General features: G+C 36.2%; 1 protein-coding gene across 3 annotated transcripts; it reads left to right on the top strand.

Moving 5' to 3' along the window:
* Window positions 1-283: 283 nt before the first annotated feature.
* LOC105793886 (uncharacterized) lies at window positions 284-17,204 on the top strand. 3 transcript variants are annotated; one of them, XM_012622778.2, is made up of 7 exons: window positions 284-540; window positions 625-841; window positions 932-1,006; window positions 9,625-9,722; window positions 11,130-11,373; window positions 11,702-11,818; window positions 16,955-17,204. In XM_012622778.2, the coding sequence occupies exons 1-7, from the start codon at window positions 427-429 to the stop codon at window positions 17,062-17,064; spliced, it is 975 nt and encodes a 324-aa protein (XP_012478232.1). In that variant the 5' UTR covers window positions 284-426; the 3' UTR covers window positions 17,065-17,204. The 3 variants fall into 3 exon arrangements, with proteins under 3 accessions (XP_012478232.1, XP_052484171.1, XP_052484172.1); XM_052628211.1 differs by having other exon boundaries at window positions 16,009-17,204; XM_052628212.1 differs by having other exon boundaries at window positions 395-540; window positions 666-841.
* The last annotated feature ends 9,144 nt before the right edge of the window (window positions 17,205-26,348 follow it).

The following is a 26,348-nucleotide window of genomic DNA, read 5'->3' as shown; positions in this document are numbered from 1 at the left end:
AATTAGAGATTTTGTTATTGTTAATTTCGAAAAAGACAAAATAAATTGTAAAATAAAAATAATTTACTTAAATTTTAAGACAATTTTAATAAAAAGAGAGAGCTGAGAGAGAATCAAAATTTGAGTGAAAAATTAAGAGGAATTAAGTGAAATTTGAGAGAGATTTAAGAATTTGAGGTAGAATTAAGATTGAATTTGAAAAAAATGATATTGGGGTTTATATAAAAAAATATCTAATAAATATTTAACAAAACCACATTAATTTAGTCAAATTAGTAAGGACCCTTTCCTTTCCCTCCTTTTCAACTTTCCCTCTTTTTCTCCAAATCCAAACATCCTGTAACTATTTGAAGATTCGAAAAGAAAAAAAAAAAAACTTGGAATCGAATATAATCTTTGCTATTTTTTTATTGAAATTGGTGAAGAATGGAAGAAGAGAAGGAGAAGAAGAGGTGGAGTGTTGCGTACACCAAGCACATCAAACAGAAGCGCAAAGTTTATCATGACGGTTTCTTAGATCTTCACATTTCATCCAACAAGGTCAATCCTTCTTGCTTCTATACCTTTCTCTGTTTGTTTCAAATCATAATTTGGTGGTAATCATGGGCATGGCTGCCTCCACAGTTGATGTTGTACGATGAGTCCGACAAGCTTCTGGAATGCAGGATGTTGAGAAGAGATGAAGTTGTTAGCTCTGCCCAAACCCTCACTTTCGCTGCATATTTTGTTGACGTTGGCCTTCTCCAGTCTCCTTATCTTAATTTTTCAGATGCCAGAAAAAAGAGCAATGAAGTCGAGCCAATTGATCGAAGTCTGAGCCCTTCACAAAAGATAATCAGAGGTTAGTTTCTTTGCAATTGAATTGTTAATAATTTCCGGATGTTTCTGTTACTAGTTTACTATTTTGATATGAATTTCACTTGTATTTCAGAGTTCAAGAAGAATGAACTTCAAAAATATGTTGCTCAGCAAACTGGTCCAACTACAACGAAAGCTAGTGTCACAGGTTAGTTGATGAAAATGCTGCACTATTTCTAATGTTTATGAACTTCATTTTACTACTAAATGGACCTTTTTTTAAATGACTGATTGCTATAACTATTCTCACCACTGCTATGTATCATTCAGTTTTCATGTTGTCACTCTATGACTGTTTTATGCTGTAGTACCAACTACCAAGCGTTCTATTCCTACCAGCCTGGTAAAAAAAAAAAAATCTCTTCATTATGGAGAGCAAATATTTTCTCTCAGATAGTACTAGTCTGACATTGACGTTTTGTTTCACTCTTGGCATTCGAAAAATCACTCTAAGCCTATGATAAGCACATATTGATTCCCATCATGGATGGATGAAAAACCACTTCTCACTCCGATTTGCACCTAGCTGAATCCCAAGCACCTAAGACTCCTTATCTCCTTATAGTCCAGGGCATTCGTATAAAGAATCTTTATGTAGGAAGAACCGGTCCAGATGGGAAGTCTGCTCCTTGCTTCTTCAGAATCACTGTTTGAGTTCTCTACTAAATCTATATATATTTGTTTTATCCTTTCTCATGCCTTGAAATAGAATCTTTAGTTGACTTCATTCAGAGTAGGTGAGCTTTTAAGTAGCTTAGAGTGGATGCTGAGTTTTGTCCCACACATTCTCTCTGGAAACCAGTGATTGCAAAGATACATGTTGGGGAATGAAAGAAGTGAATTCATTTCCGGGAGAACTTTAGAACTGCTGATTGATCTCTCCTATTACACCTACCCTACCACCAAGTTCCATTTTTAGCCGGGGTTTTGCCTGATGTATTCTGTCGTTTCATAGAGCTATAATTTGGCAGTAGTCAGGGCAAATTTTATTGGTGGTGTTCTCACTATCAACATTTCAATTTGTTAGGATGTCATTTTGTTATTAGATCTTTATATCTAAAAATGCTCTTTCTCTAAATGCATCTCTCTTGTAAAAAGTTATGTCCCTCATTTTTCAACATTTATTGAGGGAATAAGAACTTCTTTTGGCAAAGGAATGGAAGAACGATGCTGAAAGTTGACTTGCATGCTACCTAATGATCAATCCATAGATCACTATTCACATTTTGAGCTAGGTGTGAAGCAATCTTGTATCAGGTTTATTTTTATTTTTATTTTTATTTTTAATAGAGATCCTATATACTTCTCCACATCATTTAGCTTCCTACTGTCAAAGGCAACCACTGGGCAAAGATCCTATATATGGCGTAGTTTGGATTTTTGTACCTTACGAAAGGAACCATTGCATATATTTTTGGAACATCTTTTGTTTTGAGAGAGTTGAAAGAGCACTTATCTCATTGATAGGTGCTATACAGTCACCCTTTCTCATGTCTTTAGACAAAGACTCCATTCTTTTCTGCTTTGGTATCTTATTGATCAAAACTTGTGGTGCTGTTCTTTCATTGATAAAGAATTTAGGTTTTTCAAATGATTGATTTAAAGACCTATTAATGCCAACCCATGTTACCCAAATTCTTCATTTTCTCTAAAGTACTCACGTTCAACACCTATATTCAACATATATTTGGATTTGAGTATAGGGGTTACAATCCAGCAAATATATGGAGAAATTAAAAAAGAAGAGCATACTCATGTCGGAAATGTACCATATCCAACATTCATCCAGAGTCCAAGTAACATAGCATCTAACAATTGATTGGTGGAGCTGATCATTTAGATGTTTCAATTCATGGATGATCAAATCTGTGACTTAGGATATTCTCGAAACTCAAAAAGGAAAAAAGTTGTGAGTGAGTTTAACAAAAAGAGACTTAAGGAAAAAAATTGTTGATAGCTTGAACCAATCAAGTGAATAGTGATTAATATGTCTTTGATTGAACACTACTTGAAAATGTTCTCAGACTTCATTTACCATTGAGGTTGAAAAGTGCTTTTCAACTCAAACCATGATTTTAAGTCAAAAGTAATATAAACAAGTAGCTTTTTAAACCAAATCATGTTTCTAAATTGGGATTTTAACCTAAGCCAAAAAGCCAAAATTTTTAGTTTTTGGCTTTTGCAAAACTACTTTTGGTCGAAATTACTTTCTTATCCTCATGAAAGAAACATATCTTTTACTTTAGAACGTAATGTGTAAAATGGACATTTTACCTTCTCAATGTACTTTTTGACAGTAATAGTAAACATTGTCAAACTTTTCAAAAACACTTATCAAAAGTACTTTTCCACAACATTTTTTAAAAGTACTTTTTAACTTCAATGGTAAACCAGCCTTCAATGCTCTTGGAAATTCTTGATTGAATGTATCTATATGCGTTAGGATTTTGATTCAAGGATCTCTTTGTTTAAGAGACAAAATGCGATGGTTAAACATTTATTCAAACTCTTTCTCAAATTTGATAAATGTTGGTTGATTGTAGATTTGAGTTATAGATCAATTCCCATAGCAATATTTCATTGAGATAAGTCCGACGTGGATGTGAAGTTGAACTTCAACTTTATAGCACCTTGTTTTCGTTACTGGTCATGTTGGTTGATGAACAGAGAAGCTCTTAGAAAGCTAGTTTCTTTAGAGAGTTGTAGTAATAATATCTGGAGAATCAATATCCTCATTTGCTCATCTGGTTGAGACTGGTGATTGCAAAGGAAGCAATGTTTAAGGAAATGATAGCAATAATGGCGGGAGCTGGGAATGAGTGAGTGGAAAAATAAATTTGAAAGTGGTGGAGCTTTTGGAAAAGAATGGTGAGCCTTACCATTACTTGTTTTGTGATTATATTTTTTGCTCCTCTTTCACTTAATTCTTGAAGATAGTTTAGTCAGCTCGCTTTTCTATTTTCACCTTTATATGCATATATACATGGAACATATATTTTTTAATTTCTTTGTCAAGATTGGTATGGCATATGAATGTTCTATTGTCACCTAAAATGCTACAGTTGGAGGCATATGTACTTTTCAAATTTTCATTTTTTTTTCTATCAAATCCAAGATAGATGCTCAAATACGAAATTTGAAATAAGATGGGAGAATAATTTAATGATTACTTTCTCATTTTATGCCTAAGTTCACATTCCATTTTTACACTCTTCTGTTTAGGTTGAACTACTATCACACAATGAAGCATGTGAAACAACTTACCAGTTCCTGTTAATTCCAGACCATGAAAACGATAAAGTGGCTATTTTTTTAGCAGTCTTTAGGTGAATGACATAAACACCACTGCCAGACAGATCTATTATTTATTCATATAAGCATCTTCTTGTTAAGGGGTGGAAACTGGACCCAACCTTTGGGGGAGGTGGCAGGTTGCTTAACTATGTGCTTGCAACACTCTGTTGCTTCAACACTAATTTTTCCTTAAAGTACTTGTGTCTAGCATATATCCAGTTAGACATGGGTAAGGAGGTCCAGCTTTCTTCATATTTGCAAAACTTCTGAAAATGACCATACTACTATTGGATATATAGTGGGTGCAAACCTTATGAAAATAACCATACTCCTATTGGACGTATATTGGATTTGATACTCACTCTTGAGTTCAAGTAACATTGTCAACACCTACATTTTGTTTAAAGGGAAATTGTGGTTGAGAGTCTAGGTCCTTGATAATCTGAGTCGACACTTAATGCTGCCCTGGCTCGATTGGAGTTAAGTTCTTACAAGGGTAACTCGTAGTCTGCAGTCAATAAGGTGTGATTCATGGGGGCATGAATGCGTGATCCATGTGGAAGAAAAATATTATTAATATATATTTTACAATTCATGCCCTCTATACCATTTCTTATATTTTGGGTGTTTAGGTTAATACTATTAACATAGAGCCTAAAGTGCTGATAAAATAGAGCTTTTTTGAAGTTTTGAGAAGAGAAGTTATAACATAAGTAATATTTGGCAAACTTAATGTGGAAGTGTTGTAGATTTAGAGAACTATTTGATAAGAATGGTATCACAAATCTAACTCGAAGAAATAGAAAAGATCAAGAATGTTTTAGGTAATCCTAAATTAAAGGACAAAGCAAATAAAAAGATTAATCAGGGGAAAAACTGAAGTAAATACAAAATTTGAGTGTGAAGTAATATAATTCTCCTTGTAGTTTTATGAATTACTAAAGAATGAGAATAGATAATAATCTCATTAAATATTAGTTACCACACACATCAGTACGCTTTTGAAGAAGTTTGGTTTTAGCTTCGTCTAAAGCCTAAATGAACTTCCAATATAAGTTACTTCTTCAAAAATTATGAGATACAAGCACCTAGCTTCTGCTCTTGTAATAGGAAAGCTCTTCTACATACTAGGTCAATCACCCACTTGGACTTTCTTCTTTACTGGGTGCTAAGCTTAGGGAGTAGTTTATTGGTAGTTATGGTTGCTTGAAGCTTTGACATAATTTAATACTTGATGTTTTGAGGAGGGAAACTTGAATTTTGTATTTTTTTTTCTTGGTATTCTATACTTGTATCTATACAGTGCACTGGAACAACCAGCAGACCCACTAACTTTTTGCTCTCTCTACATATTTCGGAGAATTTATGCAACAGATTCCCTTTTGATTTATTTGTTGGAATAAGGATAGAAATCTGATGGTATTGGAATCCTTATAATTAAGGATAGAAATCATTATAATCCTTGTAAATAGAAACTAATCTCGATTCTTGATTCTTAGGAAATTAGGATATCAATTCTTGATTCTTAGGAATTAGGATTTATTTCCTTTAAAATGATTATTTCTCTCTATATAAATCAGTAAACTAAAGCAATAGAAATAGAATGAAATTTTTTCCTCTGAGTGTTTTTTCGTGGCATCAGGGCTTTAGGATTCATTCGATCCTAATTTTTTCTCTAATTTCCTTTCCTAAAAATTCCTTGGTTTAGTCCTCCAATGGGTGATATCAATGAAATTTTCTCTCAAACCGAGACATCACAAATAACTCGAATATCAATCGGGAATCACTCAAGGTGAAATTAATTCCTCCACTATCGCGATGATGTTTTTGATGTTCGCTAACAAAACACAACTTGAGACTCTCCATAAGATACTTGGTACTCCCACCACTCATGGATCTCTAGCCATTTAAGGTACTGCCCTCAACATTGCTTTTGAATCTAATAATCAATCTCCTTGGATACTCGATTAGGCGCCTCGATCACATGACAAGTAACTCCACGTTGTTTCACACCTACACTCCTTGTCATAACAAATCCCGAATCCGCATAGTGATTTTGGTTCTTACTCACCGTGGTGGAATAGGAGAAGTACAAATGACAGAGAGTTTTTCTCTCGATAAAGTCCTACATGTCCCAAACTTGTCCTGTAATTTACTTTCAATTAGTAAACTTACTAAGGATGAAAATGTTCTTGTTGAATTTTACGCAATTGGTTGTGTAATCTGAGGCAAATCGGGAGGATGATTGGCCTTGCTAAAGTTGATGATGGACTATATATTTGGAATAAAAACAGTATATACAAGGGGATTGGCTCTATCCACTTCAAAAGAGGACACTATTATGTTATGGCACCGTAGGTTAGGACATCAAACTTTGTGTATTTGAAAAACATCTTCATTTGTTATTTCAAAATAAAAGTATTAATTACTTGAAGTGTGAAATTTGCCAATTATCTAAACATACCCGTGTGCCATACCCATTAAAACCACATATTCAGTCCTAACCTTTTTCGTTAATCCATAGTGACCTATGGGGAGCCAAATGAGTGAAAAATATTACGGGGCTAGATGGTTTATAACATTCATTGATGATCATACTAGGGTCTGTTGGATCTATCTACTCAAAGAAAAATCTGAAACACCCAAAGTATTCCAAAATTTTCACTCAATGGTTCGAACCCAATTCAACTCTACCATACATACCCTCCGTCTTGACAATGGGAGAGAATACTTCAACTCATCTTAAGTCCATACCTTTCGACCAAGGCATTATACACCAAAGCTCTTGTCCCGACACTCCTCAACAAAGCGGGATCTCGAGAGAAAAATCGTCATCTCCTTGATGTGGCCCGAGCCATAATGTTCACTATGAATGTTCCAAAATACTTGTGGGGAGAAGCTGTCCTCACTGCCTGTTATCTCATAAACCGAATGCCACAAAGATCCTCAATTTTCAAACACCTCTAAATACTCTTTTAAAGGCCTTCCCTCTATTTCATGTGCCTAATCTTCCAGCCAAAATATTCGGCTGTAAAGTTTTTGTCCATAACCATCAACCAAATCAATCCAAACTTGATCCTCGAGCCCACACCTGCATCTTCATTGGATATTCCCCTACACAAAAAGGCTATAAGTGTTACTCACCAACATTGCGCCGAATGTTTGTCTCTCGGATGTTACCTTCTTTGAAAATGAACCATACTTTGCAAAGATCTCATCTTTAGGGAGATTTTTAATGAAGATGAGACCCTTAATACTCTCCTCATTATACCGCTTTGATCCTACTACTACTATCACAAACAAACCTATCCAGATTTAGTTGTTGTTTCCCTATCAAGAAGAATTTAACACCGTCCTTCCCAATGACAATACCTCCACCAAGTACAATGACCACTTGATCAAGGAAAGCAAAAATCTGAGTTTACTCCGACGAATTGTTCTCCGAAATTGATACAAGATGCCAATTACATCTCCAACCGAGGACCGCTTCAAAGCGAAGTCCCACCTCCGTCACCATCCATCTATCTTCCAATTGCGATTCGAAGGGTACAAGGAGTCGCACTCAACATCCTATTTCTCGGTTTGTATCTTATGGAAATTTATCTAAGTCTTACAAAGCTTTTGTGACTAATGTTGATTCTGTAAAAATTCCAAAAAATATAGAAGAGGCTCTTGAATCAGCTGAGTGGAGACAAGCCGTGATGGAAGAAATGAAGGCTCTCAAAAACAATGAAACATGGGAAGTCTCGGATCTGCCTAAAGGAAAAAACCGTAGGGTGCAAATGGATTTTCACTACGAAATTTAAACCCGATGGCCGTATTGACCGATACAAAGCTCGACTTGTGGCTAAGGGATTCACCCAAACTTATGGTCTCGACTACAATGAGATGTTTGCACCGGTTGCCAAGCTAAACACCGTTCGGGTCTTGCTATCTCTTGCTGCCAACCTTGATTGGCACTTGACTCAATTGGATGTAAAAAATGCTTTTCTCAACGGGGAATTAAATGAGGAGGTGTACATGGATTTCCCACCCGGGTTTGAAGAAAACAAGGATCAAGTGTGTAAGTTGAAGAAGTCCTTGTATGGGCTGAAACAATCTCCACGAGCGTGGTTCAGCCGATTTGCAAAAGCTATGACTAGCAGAAATTACATTCAAGGATAGGCAGACTACACCATGTTCTACAAGCACTCGGAAGAGGGTAAATGCTGCATCCTTATCGTTTATGTTGACGATATAATATTAACAGGAAATGACTCGGCGAAATTTTGAGATTGAAAGAATTTCTTGGTACAGAGTTTGAACTTAAAGACTTGGGAGTCTTAAATATTTTCTTGGTATGGAGGTAGCAAGGTCAAAAAGGTATCTTCATTTCCCAAAGGAAATATGTTCTTGATCTCTTGTCGGAAGTTGGTTTGATGGGCGACAAACCAAATTAAACTCTTATGGAGTTTAACCTTAAATTGGGAACTAATGAAGATGGAGAAGAAATCGGCGGGGAGATATCAACGTCTAGTAGGAAGGCTCATCTACCTCACACCCGTCCGGACATAGCCTTGATGTGAGTGTTATTAGCCAATATATGCATGCCCAGGAGAAGCACCGGAAGTCGCATATAGAATACTAAGATATCTAAAAGGAACTCTGGTAAAAGCACTGTACTTCAAGAAGATCATCAGCAAAGCGTGAAGTCTACAATCGATCTGCAGATCAAGGTGTTCATTAATGATAGACACTCTACAAGCGGCTATTGTAGTTATGTTTGGGGTAATTCGTGACATGGAGGAGCAAAAAACGATCTGTGGTAGCACGCAGCAAGGTCAGAGGCGAGTATCGAGCACTATCTCATGGTATATCGAAGGAGTTTGGATACAAAGACTTATGGGAGAACTAAAAGTGCCTTATACCGGACCTATGAAGATGTCTTGTGACAACCAGTCTGTCAAGATAGCACATAATCCATGCATCATGATCGGACCAAACATGTGGAAATAGATCGTTACTTTATAAAAGAAAAAGTACACTCAAGAGAAGTATGCATCACCTACCTACCTACTAGACAACAAGTTGCGACATGTTAACTAAAAGTTTGAATGAAACATGTATGAAGAACTTAGTGGCAAGTCGGGTTTGATTAACATCTACACTCCGACTTGAGGGGAGTGTTGGAATAAGGATAGAAATCGATGGTATTGAAATCCTTATAATTAAGGATAGAAATCATTATAATCCCTTATAAATAGAAACTAATCTCGATTCTTGATTTTTAGGAAATTAGGATATCAATTCTTGACTATTAGGAATTAGGATTTATTTCCTTTAAAATGATTATTTCTCTCTATATAAATCAGTAAACTAAAGCAGTAGAAATAGAACAGAATTTTTTTCCTCTGAGTGTTTTTTCATTATTACACTATCTTTGTAGCTTCTTTCCACTCTTCCCCTTCAGACTAACATATTTTTGTCATTTAGAATGGCAGGTCTTGTATACTACACAAGTAACTCAAAAGGCCAAGAAGTACCATGATGGTTTCTTAAAACTCGTAAATTCTGCAGCGCTGCAGAGACAGGTTTATATTCACAAACTTCATTTCTCCTTTCTCTTGGCAATTGGAATAATTTTCTTTGTCAAATATGAGAAATAAATTAGTTCGGCGCTTTCTTTTTCTTTTTTTGAATTGGTTGTTTTTCTATCACTTGCTTTATAAGTTTGGTCCCAGCCTTGTCCTTTTATATACTTAATTGTAAATTGGTTTAGGTCCGTCTGCTCATAGAAATTGGCGTCCAGAAAATACTAGAGAATTCTTCTTGGGAAATGTAAAGATTTTTCTTGAAAATCTAGATTTGTTTTATTTGGATGATCCAATCAAAAAAGCTTTTTCTTGTTTAATTATTTTTGAAAAATATACTTTTCTTTCAAATAGTAATATTTTAATATACTAGTTGTTTATAAAATATTATATCATTAAATACTTAAGTTAATACTATTTTATTAAAACATTAATTATATTAATATTTAAAAATTATTAAAATATTATTTCAATTAATATAATTAGTACTAAATTATTCTCATTGGCATAAATATTAAAATATTTAAAACTATTTATTATCAAACTATCAGTTTTTTAATATTAATGTTTTAAATTTTTTATTTTAGCTTAAAATATTATATTATTAAATATTATTAAAAATACTTTAAAATAGTATTATAATGATTAAGATATTATTTTAATAATGTTTATACTATTAAAATAATAATATTTTACATTAAAATAATAATATTTTACATTAAAATATTTATCATTAGATGTATATATATACTTATTATTAAAACAGTAATATAGAATTTTTAATTAAATATTATTAATACTAATTAAAATATTGATGGCGTTATTGTTTATTATTAAAATAATAAAATTCATTATATTAATAACTTACTATTTAAATATTTTTAAAATTTAAAATGAAACATTTCTCATTAAATCTCAATTTTAAAAACTATGGCAAAAATGTCGATTGAGTTTTAGTTCCGTTGGCATTGTTGCCAGTGAAAGAAGATGTAGGTTCAAGTGTGTTGAAGTGCGTTTATCTTCTTATATAAGGGTTGTGATAGATTATGAGTAGTTCTAAGTATTGTATCAACTTAGAAACTTTTACTTGCACAATTGAATTAGATTTTCAAAAAAGAATATGACAAAAACCTATTCATGTGGGACTATACTTATATGAGTGCTTTTCTAGAAAAAAAATATTTCCCTTTTCAGAAAACATGTCTCATTTTCTACTTACTAATAAGTCATTATCTGTTGAGCAAGTCATTTTTCATGACACAAACATAAGAAGATACAGACATCTGTTTGTTTTTGGATTCTATTTTCTGTAAAAACAAATAGACCGTTTGTTCAATTCCATTTTTCTTTTAACTCCTCTTAATGTGTAATTAATGGTCAGACTTGGTTACTGGCTCTGTAATTCAGATTATGTTATATGATGGAAGCAAGAAACTAATAAATAGCAGATTCCTCAATAAAGATGAAGTAATACAATCTGGTGAATCAATAACGTTTGATGCTCATTTGGTAAATATTGGAGAAGCTGAAGGAAACCATCCAGGCCTCATGAACTCTGATGCCCATGTAAGCAATTATAATGCTGCTGGTAAAACAGAGATGATCCACAGAGTGCAGAATCGTCTTAAAACCCACAAATCGTTTTTGAAAGGTTAGCTGGTGCCTGTACTGATAATTTAACTTGTATTTCCTTTATGGTACATGATTGAGGTTGGTCCTTTCTATCAGTTATTTTTCACATTCCATCTGCTCTTGAGTCTTATATCTATTATTATTTCTGTAGCTCTCCTGAAGACTGAATTGATACTTCTCATTTATCTATTCTTTTTCTTTTTATGAACCTTAGCATGATTTTCCCCCAAGTTTGAACCGAACACTAGAAATTTTCTTTATTTTTATAAGGTTTCTTTCTGTTCTAGTTTTTTGGTCTGTTTTAGGTACTGATAATCCCGTTGAAGTTTTTTGGCTTAATTTTGCAGGGAAACCTCAAAAAATTGCTTCTTCAAAGGTATATTCAGATCCCAGTTTTAGCATCCCAATTATTGCTGAGACAAAATCAAGCCAGAATATATCTGCAGACAAGCCTTTACGTGATGGTAAATGTATTCTTTCCTTGATCTGATCATCATATATGACAAAGTCAACAACCTTCAAGAAAGTCTTTTCTTCCACCAATTTTTCTTCCTTTCCATGCAAGATTTCATGTTTTTCTCCTCATAGTATTCATGTACAAACAAAAATATCAGAATGTGTTGGTGTTTTTCAAAGAGAAAGTAGAGAACTTAAAAAAAACAAAAAACGAGCAGCAAAGGAATGAAAAACAAATTTCTTTACATTCAACAAAGCATTATAAGTTTTTTAAGTCAATCAACTTACCACTAACTACTACCACTAAGTAAACTTGAAACTTGTAATACATTACTTGCAGACATAGATAAACTGAATAATCACCTCAATCAGCACCTAGACACCAATACATGACCAAACTAAACTTCAAAACTTGACAAAAAACAAAGTCACAAAAGAACTAAGTAAATTAGCATGCAACTAGTTACATTCTGCATGCATCAAGTTGACTGCAGCTGCATGGTTGGCCATTGCGCAACACTCCTCCTTGGCCTCTATGCAGCAAATACCAATGCTATCTTTCAACCTGAATCTTGTAGCTCTAAGGGGCTTAGTTAAGATGTCTGCAAGCTGGTCTTTAGAACTACAATGAACCAGTTTCACTTCCTTTGATTGCTTAACTTCTCTCACAAAATGATATTTGATCTTGAAGTGTTTTGTTTTGTCATGAAATACTGGATTCTTTGCAATTGCAACAGTAGATTGGTTGTTACAATAGATCTCTATTGCTTCCTCTTGATTCAAGTTCAAATAAGACATAAGCTTCTTTAACCAAATGACCTGGTTGACAGTTGTTGCTGTTGAAATATACTTTGCTTCAGCTGTTGATTGAGCCACAATGTCTTGTTTCTTTGAACTTTAACAAAACATTGCTAAACCAAGTGTAAAACAATAACCTGATGTGCTCTTCATGTCATATGTTGATCTATCCCAGTCATTGTTTGTCTATCCGACTAGCTTCAAGTCATTGGCCTTAACGAATCTAACTCCATAGTTTAGAGTCCCTTTGACATATCTTAAAACTCTTTTGCTGCCTTAAAATGAATCTCATTGTAGCAATGCATGAACCTGGATAAAAGACTGACAACAAACCTAATGTCTGGTCTAGACGCAGTCAAGTAAATTAAGCATCCAACAAGGCTTTTATAGCTTGTTTCATTTACCTTCTCAGAGTCACCTTTGTTGGTGAGCTTTTCTCCTTGAGCAATAGGAGTGCTTGTTGGCTTACAGTTTTCCATCAAAACTTGCTCGAAATCTTGAAGGCAAAGGCTTTTTGGCTTATGAAAATGACCTGTTGAATCTGAAACACTTCCATGCCAAGAAAGTCATCTTCCCTAAGTTTGACATCTCAAACATATCTTGCATTTACTTCTTAAATTCAGTAACCAACTCATTACTGCTACTAGTCTTTAGCAAATCAATCACATACAGTGAGACTACCAGCAAGGTTTCCTTCTCAACTTTCTTCACATACAATGTTGGCTCACTGATGCTTCTTTTAAATCCCAAACTTGACAAATGGCTGTCATTTCTTTCATACCAGTCTCTTAAAGCCTATTTCAGGCCATACAATTCCTTTTTTAGTCTGTAAACTTTGGTTTTATTCTCTGTTGCTACAAAGCTTTGTGGCTGATCAACATACACTTTGTCTTTTAGAAAGCCATTCAAGAAGGTTGACTTTACATCGAATTGATGTATCTTCCATCTTTTTTGAGCTGCTAGAGCTTGTAGCAACTTGATGGTGTCCAACCTTGCCATTGGTGCAAAGGTTTCAACATAGTCCACACCATATTGCTGACTGATGCCCTTTATAACCAATCTGGCGTTAAACCTATTGACAGGTCCATCAGGATTCATCTTGGTTCTGAAAACCAACTCTAATGATCTTCTTGTGGATTGGTCTATCAACAAGTTCCCAAGTCTGATTTTTATTAATCATGAATATCTCAACTTTCATGGCTTCTCTCCATCCACTTTCTTGTGTAGCTTCTTCAAATTTGTAGGTTCCAGTACTATTAAGTCACATCTTTGACACACTTCAGCAATAGGCATAGTGCCTTTAACAAGTAAGTCATCAAATCCTTCATCTTCTCGAATCTTAACTTCAATAGGATACAGGTCTGCTTCTTGCTGACTTTGTTCAAGTAGTTCAGCTTCAGTAGCATCCCATTTTCATGTACTTCATTAAACTTCACATCTCTGCTCACAAGAATCTTGTTGGTGAAAAGATCAAAGATCATGTATCCCTTTTTAGTGCTGTTGTATCCAACAAAGATGCTTGGCAATGATCTTCTTTCTAGTTTGCTTCTCTTCACAACTAGTACATGAGCATAATTGATGCAACCAAACACTCTTACGTGTGAGATAGATAGTTTGAATCCAAACCAAGCTTCAAATGGCAGCCTTGGTTGGCAGTCTATTTAGCAAATACACAGGTATTTACAGCTTTTACCCAAAATTTGTTTGACAGTTTGCTTTCAAACAACAAACATTTGGTCATATCCATCACTGTCTTATTCTTCCTTTCATAGACAACATTCTACTGTGGAGTGTAGATGTTGGTCAGCTGTTGCTCAATGCCTGCCTCTTTTCAAAAACTCTAAAACCTTTTTGATGTGTACTCAGTTCTATTGCCTAATCTGAGTATCTTCAAATTGTAGTTGGCTTGATTTTCAACAGCTGCTTTGAACTTCAAGAAGATCTCAGCTACTACAGACTTCAACTTCAAGAAATAAACCCATTAGTGTCTTGTGCAGTCATCAATAAATAGAATAAAATACTTGTTGCCATTTAGTGAAGAAGTTGTCATAGGTCCACAAACAACAGTATGGACTAGGTGTAACTTGTCATTGGCTCTCCAAGCTTTGTTGACGGGAAATGGAGCCTAGCTTACTTCCCAAGCTGACAGACTTCACAAACATTTTGGTATGCCACTTTGGACATGTTTTCAATCAAACCAAACTTATAAAGTTGGCTAAGGTACCTATAGTTAACATGTCCCAATCTTTTGTGCCACAGACATGAGTCATCTACTGAGCTGGCATAAGCTTTTGAATTCATCAGATTCACATCTAGAACAAAACACCTATCAATCATAAACCCTGACACTAGTTCTTGACCAAATGGGTCCATAATCATACATGTTTTGCTTTTGAAAACAAGAGAATAATTTTTCTAGTAGTTGACCAACATTAAGCAGATTTTGGTCTATTTCAGGTATCAAACGAACATCTGAAATTGATTTTGTACCTAAGGGAGTGTTAATCAAGACTTCTCCTTTTCCTTTGGATTCAATAAACTTGCCATTTCCAGTTCACTTTGGAGACGAAGCTTGTATCAATCTCCTTAAAAATGCTTTCATTAGAAACCATATGGTTTGTGTAGCCACTGTCAAATAACCTATATTTCTTAGCTTTGCTGCAAGTTGCAAAACAAAAAGTAGTAAAAACATGCTTCTCCTGAGCTTGACTTCCATTAGCAGCCTAAGCTTGGACATTGATCTACTGTTGCTGTTGTTTCTGCCCTATTTTTTGCACACCCTTTCCATGTGACCAAATTGTTTGCAGGCTCTACATTGAATGTCAGGCCTGAACCAGCAATACTTTTCTAGATGTGTGGACTTTTTGCTCCATGGTGGATACTTTTTCTTTCCAGCATCTCTTTTTGGCTTTTCTTTCTTTTCATTCAAACTCTTCTTTCCCTTATAGCTTGAGGAGCTCGAGCCTTGTTTTTGGCTTGGAATGCTTTTTTAGAATGCTCCTCTTGTCTACATGCTCTTCTTTTCTCTTGAGCATAAAATGATTTATCAATTTATACAAGGAAATTGTTGTCAAGTCTCTTGAGTCTTCCAAGGAGGAAATTTTGGGCTCTTACCTCTTAGGAAGTGTTGTGATGACCTTTCAACAATCCTGCTGCCACTGAACTGGTCTCCAAGTAACTTGATGTTGTTAACCATTGCCATAATTCTATCTGAGTATTGCTTAACTGTTTCAGCCTCTTTCATCTTAAAAATTTCAAAGTCCCTCCTTTGATTGATGAGTTGTTGCTGCCTTGTCTTTTCTAAGTCTTGGAACTCCTCTTTCAGCTTGTCCCAAGCTTATTTGTGAGTCTCACAGGCCATGATCTTAGTGAAGATAACATCTGAAACACCATTTTGCAGGCAGGACATTGCTTTGTATTTCTTGTCACGCTCATCACTATGTTGCCTTATCTGAGCAATGGTAGGATTTGCTCTCAAGGGTGGTGGCTCCTTGTCTGTTTCAACTATATCCCACAAGTCATAGGCCTGGAGGTAAGTCCTCATCTTCACTACCCAAATGTGGTAGTTCTCTCCAAGAAAGACAAGTGGTGGAGGTGGTGAGAAGTTTGCTGAGGACATATCTAACAACAAGAAAGAAAGCAGCTTTTGTCTTTCTCAGCAAGAAACATAAACAAAAAATAGTGGCCCTCAAAGACAACAGGTTCTTGGTACCATTTGTTGGTGTTTTTCAAAGAAGAAAGTAGAGAACTTAAAAAAGAAAAAACGAGCAGCAAAGGAATGAAAAACAGATTTCATTCCATTCAATTTAAGTCAATCAACTTACCAAACACTAACTACTACCACTAAGTAAACTTGAAACTTGTAAAACATTACTTGTATACATAGATAAGCGGACTAATCAGCTCAATCAGCACCTAAACACCAGTACATGACCAAACTAAACTTCAAAACTTGACAAAAAACAAAGTCACAAAAGAACTAAGTAAATCAGCGTGCAACTAGTTACATTCTGCATGCATCAAGTTGACTGCAGCTGCATGGTTGGCCATCGTGGAACAGTATGGAGATTCTCTCACTTGGCCCATGACTAGCTTGCGTGGTTGATTTGCAAATTATTGGTTAATTTATTCTTCTGTCCTGTGCAATGTACACGATACTATATTATGTAATATTTTGGTATGTGGTGCATATATGCTACTTTCTGCTTGGATATAAACTTTGACAATCGCTTAAAATATGCTTGCTAGGGCAAAACAAGTTTTTTTTTTCGGGGGAAGCAATGCATGATTTTGATTAGTGCTGCACTGATGTCATAAGGAATTAATCTTTTGTTTTGTCTCTGCAGCTACTCAAATCCTGTCCATCCTCCGGAAACCTATGATACAAGTGGGCATAACCACACAATCTACTGATAAGAACGTCATGAATCCAGTCAGCCCTGTGAAGGATCCTTAAAATTCATATTTGACTAAAAACTTTCTTGAATGTAGCCAGCTACAAGAGATATCAATAGCACATCATGGATCAAGTGGGAAATTGGATAATATCAAATCAAATGAATGCATAGACATAAAAATTCCCCCTGATATCTATTCTAAAGGCAAGTTTAAGTTCTATCATGTGAAATTGCTATATTAGTTGCTTTTGGCTTTTCCTAAGTTATCATTAAATTGCCCCTAGAGAGACATAGTCCTAAGCAGAGTGAAAAGGGTTTTCTATCAGATAGGAAATGAGAAGTACTGTTAGCCCCTTTAATGAAATTCATCAATAATTGTTTGGTAATATTCTGACCAGGGCTGGATTCAGTAGCAAAATCCAGTTGTAATGGCAATAAATCCTCCAAGAACACTGAAGTCGGAAACTTGCATCAGGTTTGGCTGTTTTCCTTCTGCATCCACAAATTTCTTTTTTTGTTGCATGTGCGATTTAACAACAGCTAATTATTCTTGTATAAAGAGTTTGAACTTGATGGAGGTTTTGTTTGCTTCCATTCCAGTTGTAAGCCTTAAGAAAGTTGAAAAGATAGGTAAAATATCAGAAAAGTATGTCGTTATATGCAGCCATCAAGTGGCTTAAACTCTTTGACTGAGCACACAGATTCGACAATTGTATAGGCATTTTTAGATGGCAGGTTGTGTATGTGAGGGGATGTGAAAACTTATACTCATTTGGGCTTTGCCAATCCTATGATCAATTCTGTTGTGCTGTTCAGTTGTTTGCTCAAAACCACTATCTCTTACCATTAGTTTGGATGTTATTACAACTGTGTCCAATTTCTCATGTAGGTTCACTCGGAAAATTTGGAGTCGTATACTAAATGCTGTAATGAAGAGTCAGTGCTTGGTAGCTGGAGTCGAGCTGCAGAAACTTGTCATGAGAGAGTTGGTGTAATGGAGGATTGTACAGAAGTCAAGAATTCAAGGGAAGCAGGTAGGTGCCCTAGTTTTGATCTTGGGTTTGACTGAGTGATATGTGTGGTTATTGTTGATAATAAACAATTCAGATAGAGCGCAACGCCAAGGAAAAAGAATCAAATGCACTTTTTAAACATTATTTTTTGTACCAGTTCCATTTTCATTACTTTATAGTCGAAGATTTTTCTCTTCAAACTGGTGTCTCCAAGTTTCCTCCGTATTCTCCTTTGTATCATCATCCATTTTTTTTTTTGAGTAATATACTGACTTGATAAGAACCTATCAAATCCTCTCACGATTTCTAAATATTATTGCATCACAGAAGTAGAATTATCTCATATATAGGTTGTAGTTTTGTGTACGAATGGACATAATCTAGGGTCGGGTTGCTTGTCCACTAAGGCATTGGTACAAAGCACCATAACAACAATGAAGTTGCAAAACACATACAATAAAAGTTAAAAATGTTATACATGGCACAATGGACTTAGAAGTCTACACAAATTTATTAGCGTTAAGAACAATGGACACTTGTGCTTATGTGCAATTTTATCCATGCATTAAATAGTAATAAGTAGAGCATTCGTAGTTTCGTATCTCTATTGACTATTTCCTCTAAATCTGTTTTAATATGTAAGACGAGATAGCTAGGATTTTAAAATTTGTAACATAAGCTTAGGCTAAGGTAGTCTAAAGAAAATGATAAATTAGGCCCATAAATTTTAAAAATAACAAATGAAATAAACTTAAAAGAAATGTCATAAACGAATAAACATTCTCTTATTAATGCTTTGAAATACAATTGATTTTATTCTTTTTTTTTCCTTTCAAATTTTATTCTTTTAAAATTTTCCATTTTTTTTTTGTATTTTCAAATTGCTCTTGTGGGTTTCACATTATTTGGTATAAAAAATTGATCTTGTTGGCTTTGATATCAAATAATCAATTTCTCAAGGGTGCGTTTTGCTCGTGTTTGCGATTAGGGTTTTGGGTTATTAGTTTAGGGTTAGGGTTTTGGTGTTTTAAGTTTAGGGTTTTAGGAAAAAATTAAATAAATAAGAGATTAGGGTTTAGGGTTTGTCAATTAAATTAATTATAAAATTTTCAAATTTGGATTAGGTTTCGTGTTTATTGTTTTTAAGAAAAAATAATTAAATTAGGGTTTAGGGTTACTTGAGTAGTTTAATTAAAAAAATTTAAAAATTAGATTAGGGTTTAGAGTTAAGGGTTTTAAAGAAAAATCAAATAAATTATGGTTCGAGGTTACTTGAGTAAATTAATTATAAATTTTTATAAAATTAGATTAGGTTTAGTGTTTAGAGTTTTTAAGTAAAAACTCAAATAAATTAGGGTTTGGGGTTTAGGGTTAATTAAATTATTTGTTAATTTAAAGAAGCTCCCACGTGGACGCACTTTTGTTACAGTAGCTACTGAAAAAATAATTTCGAGTAAAAATTTTTGAGCAAATAGTGTCAAAAACGCTTTAAGCAGGATGCTTTGTCGTAGTAATCTTGAAAAGCTCCCACATGGACGCTTTTACTACAGTAGCTCCTGAAAAAATAATTTCGAGTAGACGTTTAGAGCAAATAGTGTCAAAACGCTTTAAGCGGGATGCTTTGTCGCCAGAATCTTGAAAGAAGCTCCCACGTGGACGCGCTTTTGCTACAGTAGCGTATGTTTTGCCTGAGGCTATAAATGATGCAAAATTTTTTCTCAGATTGCATAAGTTACAGTAAAAATAATTTAGAGGGGCTAAGAAGGATAGAAATTGAAGATGAGTGAACGTATCAGTGTTGTTATTTACTATGATGGTGAGATTTGCCACACCGAGAACTGAGTTTTTTTTATCGGAGAATACAGTGCGACTGGTTTTTAACCAGAACATAGATTTGACAGAATTTCGTAAAAGAATTAACCGTAAAATATTCGAAACGACGCCAATGAAAGTTTTATCTATTACGTATCGATTTTGTTCTTCTGTTGATCCGGTGACATATGACTCGTTTGGCATAAAAGGTGCTCGTAGCTTGGAGGCAATGGTGCAGACTCATCTCACTAGTGGAGCACCATATATTGAGTTATATGTACAATTTACATCGCCAAATGATGCACTTGCGACTGGTGTTCGAGAGGTATACCCCTGCCCGACACTCGGTTAGTGGGTTACAAAATACGGAACAACCCATGTTTGGTAGTGGTGCGGAATACACAACCCCTGCATGACACACTATCAGTGGATGGGACATGCACCTCGGTGAGTCGATGTTTGATGCTGAAAATACGTACTGGGGAACGACATCAACTTTTAGTGGTTGGCAATCTACATCCAATTGGGGACATTATGAAACGCCCAGAAGAAGGGATGATGAATGCCCGTCCAGTGAGGGGACCTCGTACGTTGCAGATGATGGTGGGTTAGAAGATGACTTCAATGTGGATCCACCTCGAGAGCCTGGGCCTGATGGTGCAAAAGTTGTATTATTCTCTGAACCGGAGCCTATTCTAACCGAACCTGAAGATGTTGAAGGGGGTTCAGATGAAGAAGAAGATCCACGATTCAGGGCATACTCACCTCCAGCCCACATGCATAATGTCGATTTGTCTGCAGATGATGCGTTGGAGTTTCTAGATCTACCATACGGATCATACAAGTTCGGTACTGGATTTGGGTGAATTTGAAGTTGGTAATCAGTTTTCCAACAACGATAGTTTTATTGGTGCTTTGAACAACATAGCATCAATAACGGCGTTAACTACCACATCGTTAAGTCCAAAGCTTATAAGTTTGAGGCGAAGTGTACAGTGCAAGACGGTACATGTTCATGGAAAATCTACGCCTCGTTAAGGAAAATGACAGGGTTGTGGGAGATTAAAAAGTACAAAGGTCCACATACATGTGCTACAGGTACTATTTAGGGTTTCTAAATAATACTGTTATCATGTAATGTTACATTATTTAATGTACTCCGTTTATAGGTATTTCACAAGATCATCTCAAGATGGATTCAACTATGTTAGCTAGCTTGATACTACCCACGGTGAAGGCAGATCCCAAGACTTTAGTTCCGGTCTTAATTGCCAATATTCGTAGCCAAATGGAGTACACGCCCTCTTACCGCAAGGCTTGGACAGCTAAGCAGAAGGCGTTGGAGAAGATGCATAGTGGGTGGGACGCTTCATATAATGAAATATGGTAGTGGTGTCAAGGGCTAGAGAGATACGTCCCAGGTTGCATAACAGACCTTCAAACGGAACATGCGTACTACAACGACGATTGCTACGTGGATGCCTAGTGTTCAAAAGCCTGTTTTGGACCTTTAAGCAATGCCGAGAAGAATTTCCATACTGCAAGCCATTGGTACAAATTGACGGTACCTTTATGTTTGGTAGATATACCCATCAGCTATTGGTAGCAGTGGCACAGGATGGCAGTGGGAGAATTCTTCCACTTGCATTTGCAATAACACCGGGGGAGTTAGCTGATGATTGGGATTTCTTTCTATCTAGGTTAAGGAGGCATGTGTGCCCCTAACCTGATATCTATGTTATTTCAGATCGGGGCACCGGCATACTAGTTGCAATTGATCGACAGAGAAGCTTATGGCAGCGCACACACCATCGGTATTGCCTAAGGCACGTAGCTTCCAACTACTACAGGTAATTTCTATCCAGAGTGAACGACGACAAGTGACCAACATGGGTATTTAGTCTCTATTAATATAATTTCGTTTGTCATTTTAGATTTATTCTAATTGAAAGAGTGGTATGTAATATTCGCTATGAACTTATATTGGCAGGGTATGAAATAAATAAAGATCGTTTTCATAGATGTTGGCAGTTTTGCGTTCAATTAACGGCGAATGCGCGGACTACCTTTGTGACATACCTTTCGAACAGTTGGCACAAACTTACACGGTAGCCTACGATATGGTCATATGACCTCAAGCCTGACTGGATGCATAAATTTTGTTCTAAAAGGAACGCGCCATCTACCGATAACATCGGTTGTGCGAGAGACATATTTTCGTTTGGCGACGCTATTTCTAAAGCGAGCAGCGAGTTATGCAGGCTGATGCAGGGAGGCCATGTATGGTGCAGTAAGGTAGTGCAAGAAATTAACAAGGCCAAGGTGCGGATGAACACCATGCACACAGTGTGTCACGATCGAGACAACTTATGGTTTCGCGTGACAGAGTTTGACAGACCGCGCCAAGGTGTTATTGACAGGCAATATCGTGTACACTTGCAAAATAGGACTTGCGACTGTGGGATGTTTGATGCACTTCGTTATCCATACGCTCATGTAATTGCAGCTTGTCAGAATCTCTGTTTGGATCCCATGAGATATATCGACGAAGTGTACAAATTAGAAAACATGTATAACGTCTGGAGACACGTATTCCCACCTGTCCCAGATGAACGTAAGTGGCCGTCTATATCGCTTGTTCCCTTTAAGCTGTTACCGGATAGAGAATTCCGTCGCAAACTAAAGGGTCGACCTTGCTCGACTAGAATACGTAACAATACAGATATCCAAAAAATAACCAGTCAACAGAACTTGTGCGGATGGTGTAGGAACCCAGGCCATACAAGCCGATCATGCCCAAATCGCAATAGTTGAACGTTATTGTAAAAATTTTTGTATTATTTATATTTTTTAAATAAAAAATTGGTACAAATATTCAGAATATTGACTTATTTAAAAGAAAATCTATTTTATTAAAAATATTAAAGTAAATTACAATTACTTTATTCAAAACAACGTTTTATTTTATTAAATGAAATAATATAGAAATATTCAACATATTGCCTTATTTAAAAAAATTTCTATTATATTAAAAATGTATAAGTAAATTTCTATTTTAGTACATGAAATAATATAGATAAATTTCTATTTTATTACATCAAATAATATCAAAATATTCAAAATGTTTGTATAAATAAAAATCAATCTCCGTGCCCGCCGGATTCAGTGCCACATAGTGGTCGTCGATGGTTACGCACTGGATTCCTCCTTTGTCCAGCTTTCGGCGGGGGTTGTGGTTGCTCTGGCGGGGATTCTGGTTCCTCCGGTAGGGGATCTGGTTGTCGGTGTTAGGACGATGAGTCACCTTAATAGAATAGTAACTGTAGAGGTGTTTGCATCACCAACGACGAAGCTATTTGAAACCCATACGGTGATGGGGTTTGGTAAAAAGAAGAGCTCCCAGACGGCCCCTCTTGCGATCTCTCATGCGACGCTGGCTTATACATCGGCGATCCACTCGACGTAATCGAAAATGGAGATGAACCGGGCCACTGACTCCAACCTGCCATAGGACTAGAAAAAGGAAACATATAAGGGTTAGGATACATAAAAGGGCTAGAATACACACCTGGCATCATTTGAAAAGGCTGTGCCGTGGGTATCGTCGATTGAACTGCTGGGTCGGGTGACTGTGTTGGTGCTGTTGCTGGGCCTAGTGATTGTATGGGCAATAATGATGGGCCGGGTGAATGCCTGGGCCTCGTTGATGGGCTTGCATCGTCGTCCCTTCTTCTTGGATTTAAAGGGCCACGTCGTTCCCTTTGGACACGCAATTGCCGCTGCCTCTCCTCTGCCAACAGTAAATACGGCTTACCATGGATCCTAAACCATGGCATGTATTTCGGCACGCACGCTAACTCTGGAATGATGATCGGTTCTCGAGTTGGTATATAATCATATCGATCTTCCCATATTTGGATGAAGTATAACCAGAATCTTGGCCAATCCGTATGCAATTGCCGTAGGTCGATTTTGTGATGATCATCCAACACTTCAGGTGCCATGAGAATCGGTTGTCGGAATCCAAATTGCCGTAATACTCTGTCCGACTAGTGCATCTCCATAATCGTAAAGTTGACCAATGGGACTTTCACATGCCAAGCGTTTGGATTTTGGAAGTACTCATTCGGAATTACTGCCCAAATTGCTAGATCCTCGTATGGTGTCCATTAAAACTATATGACCATGATGGAAATATTAGTTATATACTAAATACTAAATACCAATCGACTATCTCATGATGGAAATATCTATTTTATTTAATACTTACTTGTGCTTCCGACCGTTGGTCTAATAGAAGCCGTATATCTTCAAGACATGTAGGTAATCGAGCATAACTTGCCGGATGGTTCCACCTAATTAAATAAATTTTTAGCATTCAAATATATTTTAAATCTACGTAATAATTGTAAAATCTAATATAAAATTTACCTCGTTATGAGTGGGATTGTATACAGGTGGTCCACTCGAGGACGTAAAAATTGAAAGCAAAACCGTGCCCATGACTGCAGTAGTGACAGGCAACCTTTGATTTTTGCTTTATTCGGTCGCGTCGCCCCGCACATCTCCCGGTACAATATTGCCAACATGGTAGACCCCTAACTAAATTCACCAGCTGCTCGAAAATCAACGAGTTTCAGCAGCCATCTTAGATGTACGAGGTTCCGTGACAAGTCTGGCATCAGATAACCTCCAATTATCTGAAGAATGTATGCCCGAGCATATCAAATTCTTTCTAGTTCGGTTGAATCATCATCCAAATCCGGGAATGTGTCTCGTTACCATCCCATCTCGATCCGACCTCCGTTAATATTTTTTGAAATAGCGCCCGAAAGCTCGTAGCATACCGCTCCCCAATCACCAGATTGAACAGACCCAGTGACTGCGTACCAATCCACCGGCAATCCCAATTGCAAATTGATATCTTCCAAAGTGATAGTGCACTCTCCACATGGAAGATGGAATGTGTGCGTCTCGGGTCTTCACTTCTCAATCAACGCACTGATAAGTTTCAAGTCCACCTTGCATCCTCGGCCTACCGTGGCCACGTACCAAAAACCTGCCTCCCGCAGGTAATTCTCTACCAACGGTGATGGAGGACCATGCATATTACGGATATAGCATTGCAATATCCGATCTACAGACTTTTATAACAAATAATAAAATAATAATTAAAATTGCATAAATAAAAAAACTTAAATAATATTTAAAAATTAAATTTAACACTTACTGTAATACCCAATTTTGTCCCGGGTAAAAGGGCCCAAATTACAAACAGGCCTACAAGGGCCCAAGTCAAAACAAAAAGGATGGAGGCCCAGCGTTTCCAGCACAAGGGAAACCCTAGGCAAATTTCCACATTCGCGCCGCAGCTGAAGTCCCCGTACGAGCCACATCCCCGATCGTACCTGCACAACAAGGAAAGAAGCAAGGTAGATATGGCAAGAAAATCTCGAAATCAAATCAAGCAGACAGTGGAAGATTTCTTTCTATTTTATTTCTTTTCTTCTTATTTCACGATTGCTATAAAAGCGATCTTAATACACTGTAATAGGGGGCGAAAATCAATAAAAAAGAAAGCTATTATTTTTGCAACACAGAGAGAGTTCAAATAGTGAGAGATAAAAAAATTTTTAACATAGAAGGTTATTTTTTTTCCATTTGGTATTCTTCATTCGTAGTTTCGTTATTTTATTTTATTTTATTTGTTTATTCCGCTTAAAAATAGGAAGAAAAGAAAGGAGGAAATGGATTTTACCTTTTTTTCGTCGAAATCGTCGGATGGTTACCATCTCCGTCGCGATCGGAGTGTTGGCATAGGCGAACGGCGGCACAAAATGGGTTAAGAAGAAACCCTAGCAGAGAGCATTTGTTTTTTTATTTTTTATTTTTTTCTTTCTACTGCAAATATTTTTTTAAAAGGGAGAAAACTGTTTTAAAACCTAAGGGCAAAATGACACCGTTCGGTTTGGGGGTGGGTCCGCATGTCGACCCGACCCGCAGGTTGGGTCCGCGCGTTTTCACCCTAAATAGGTAATTTGCGTGATTGCCCCTCGGTGTTTTCACATTGTTCCAAATCCATTTTTTTAAATTTACCCGGTTCATTTTTTTTTTTGGTGAAATGAAGTATCAATTACATAAAGCAACCATTCATTTTATCTACTTGTAGTAAATCTAAAATATCCTTAGGAGCCTCATCAATAACTTGTAAGCTTGATTTCCAACTCAAACTGAGTTTAGCAAGACGGTCCGCTACCAAGTTTTGATTTCTTGGTATATGTTTAATCCTCCACTCCCCTTCTGAATGCAAGATGCGTAAAGTTATTCGGAGAACAGTGATCCCTGAATCTTCCAAATCCATATCATTCAAGGTTTGGGCAACTTCAAGATTATCAGTCATGATGGTAATTCGTCTAAATCCCTTATTGAGTAAAATAAGGATACCATCAAGAATGGCCCAAACTTCAGCTTCGAACGGAGAACACACGCCTAGGAATTGGTTAAAACCCACTATCCAC

Source organism: Gossypium raimondii, chromosome 3 (genome assembly GCF_025698545.1).
Source record: "Gossypium raimondii isolate GPD5lz chromosome 3, ASM2569854v1, whole genome shotgun sequence".
In the NCBI taxonomy this organism is placed as follows: domain Eukaryota; kingdom Viridiplantae; phylum Streptophyta; class Magnoliopsida; order Malvales; family Malvaceae; genus Gossypium; species Gossypium raimondii.
Note: the sequence above shows the minus strand (reverse complement) of the source record. Positions and strands in the feature narration are given on the sequence as shown.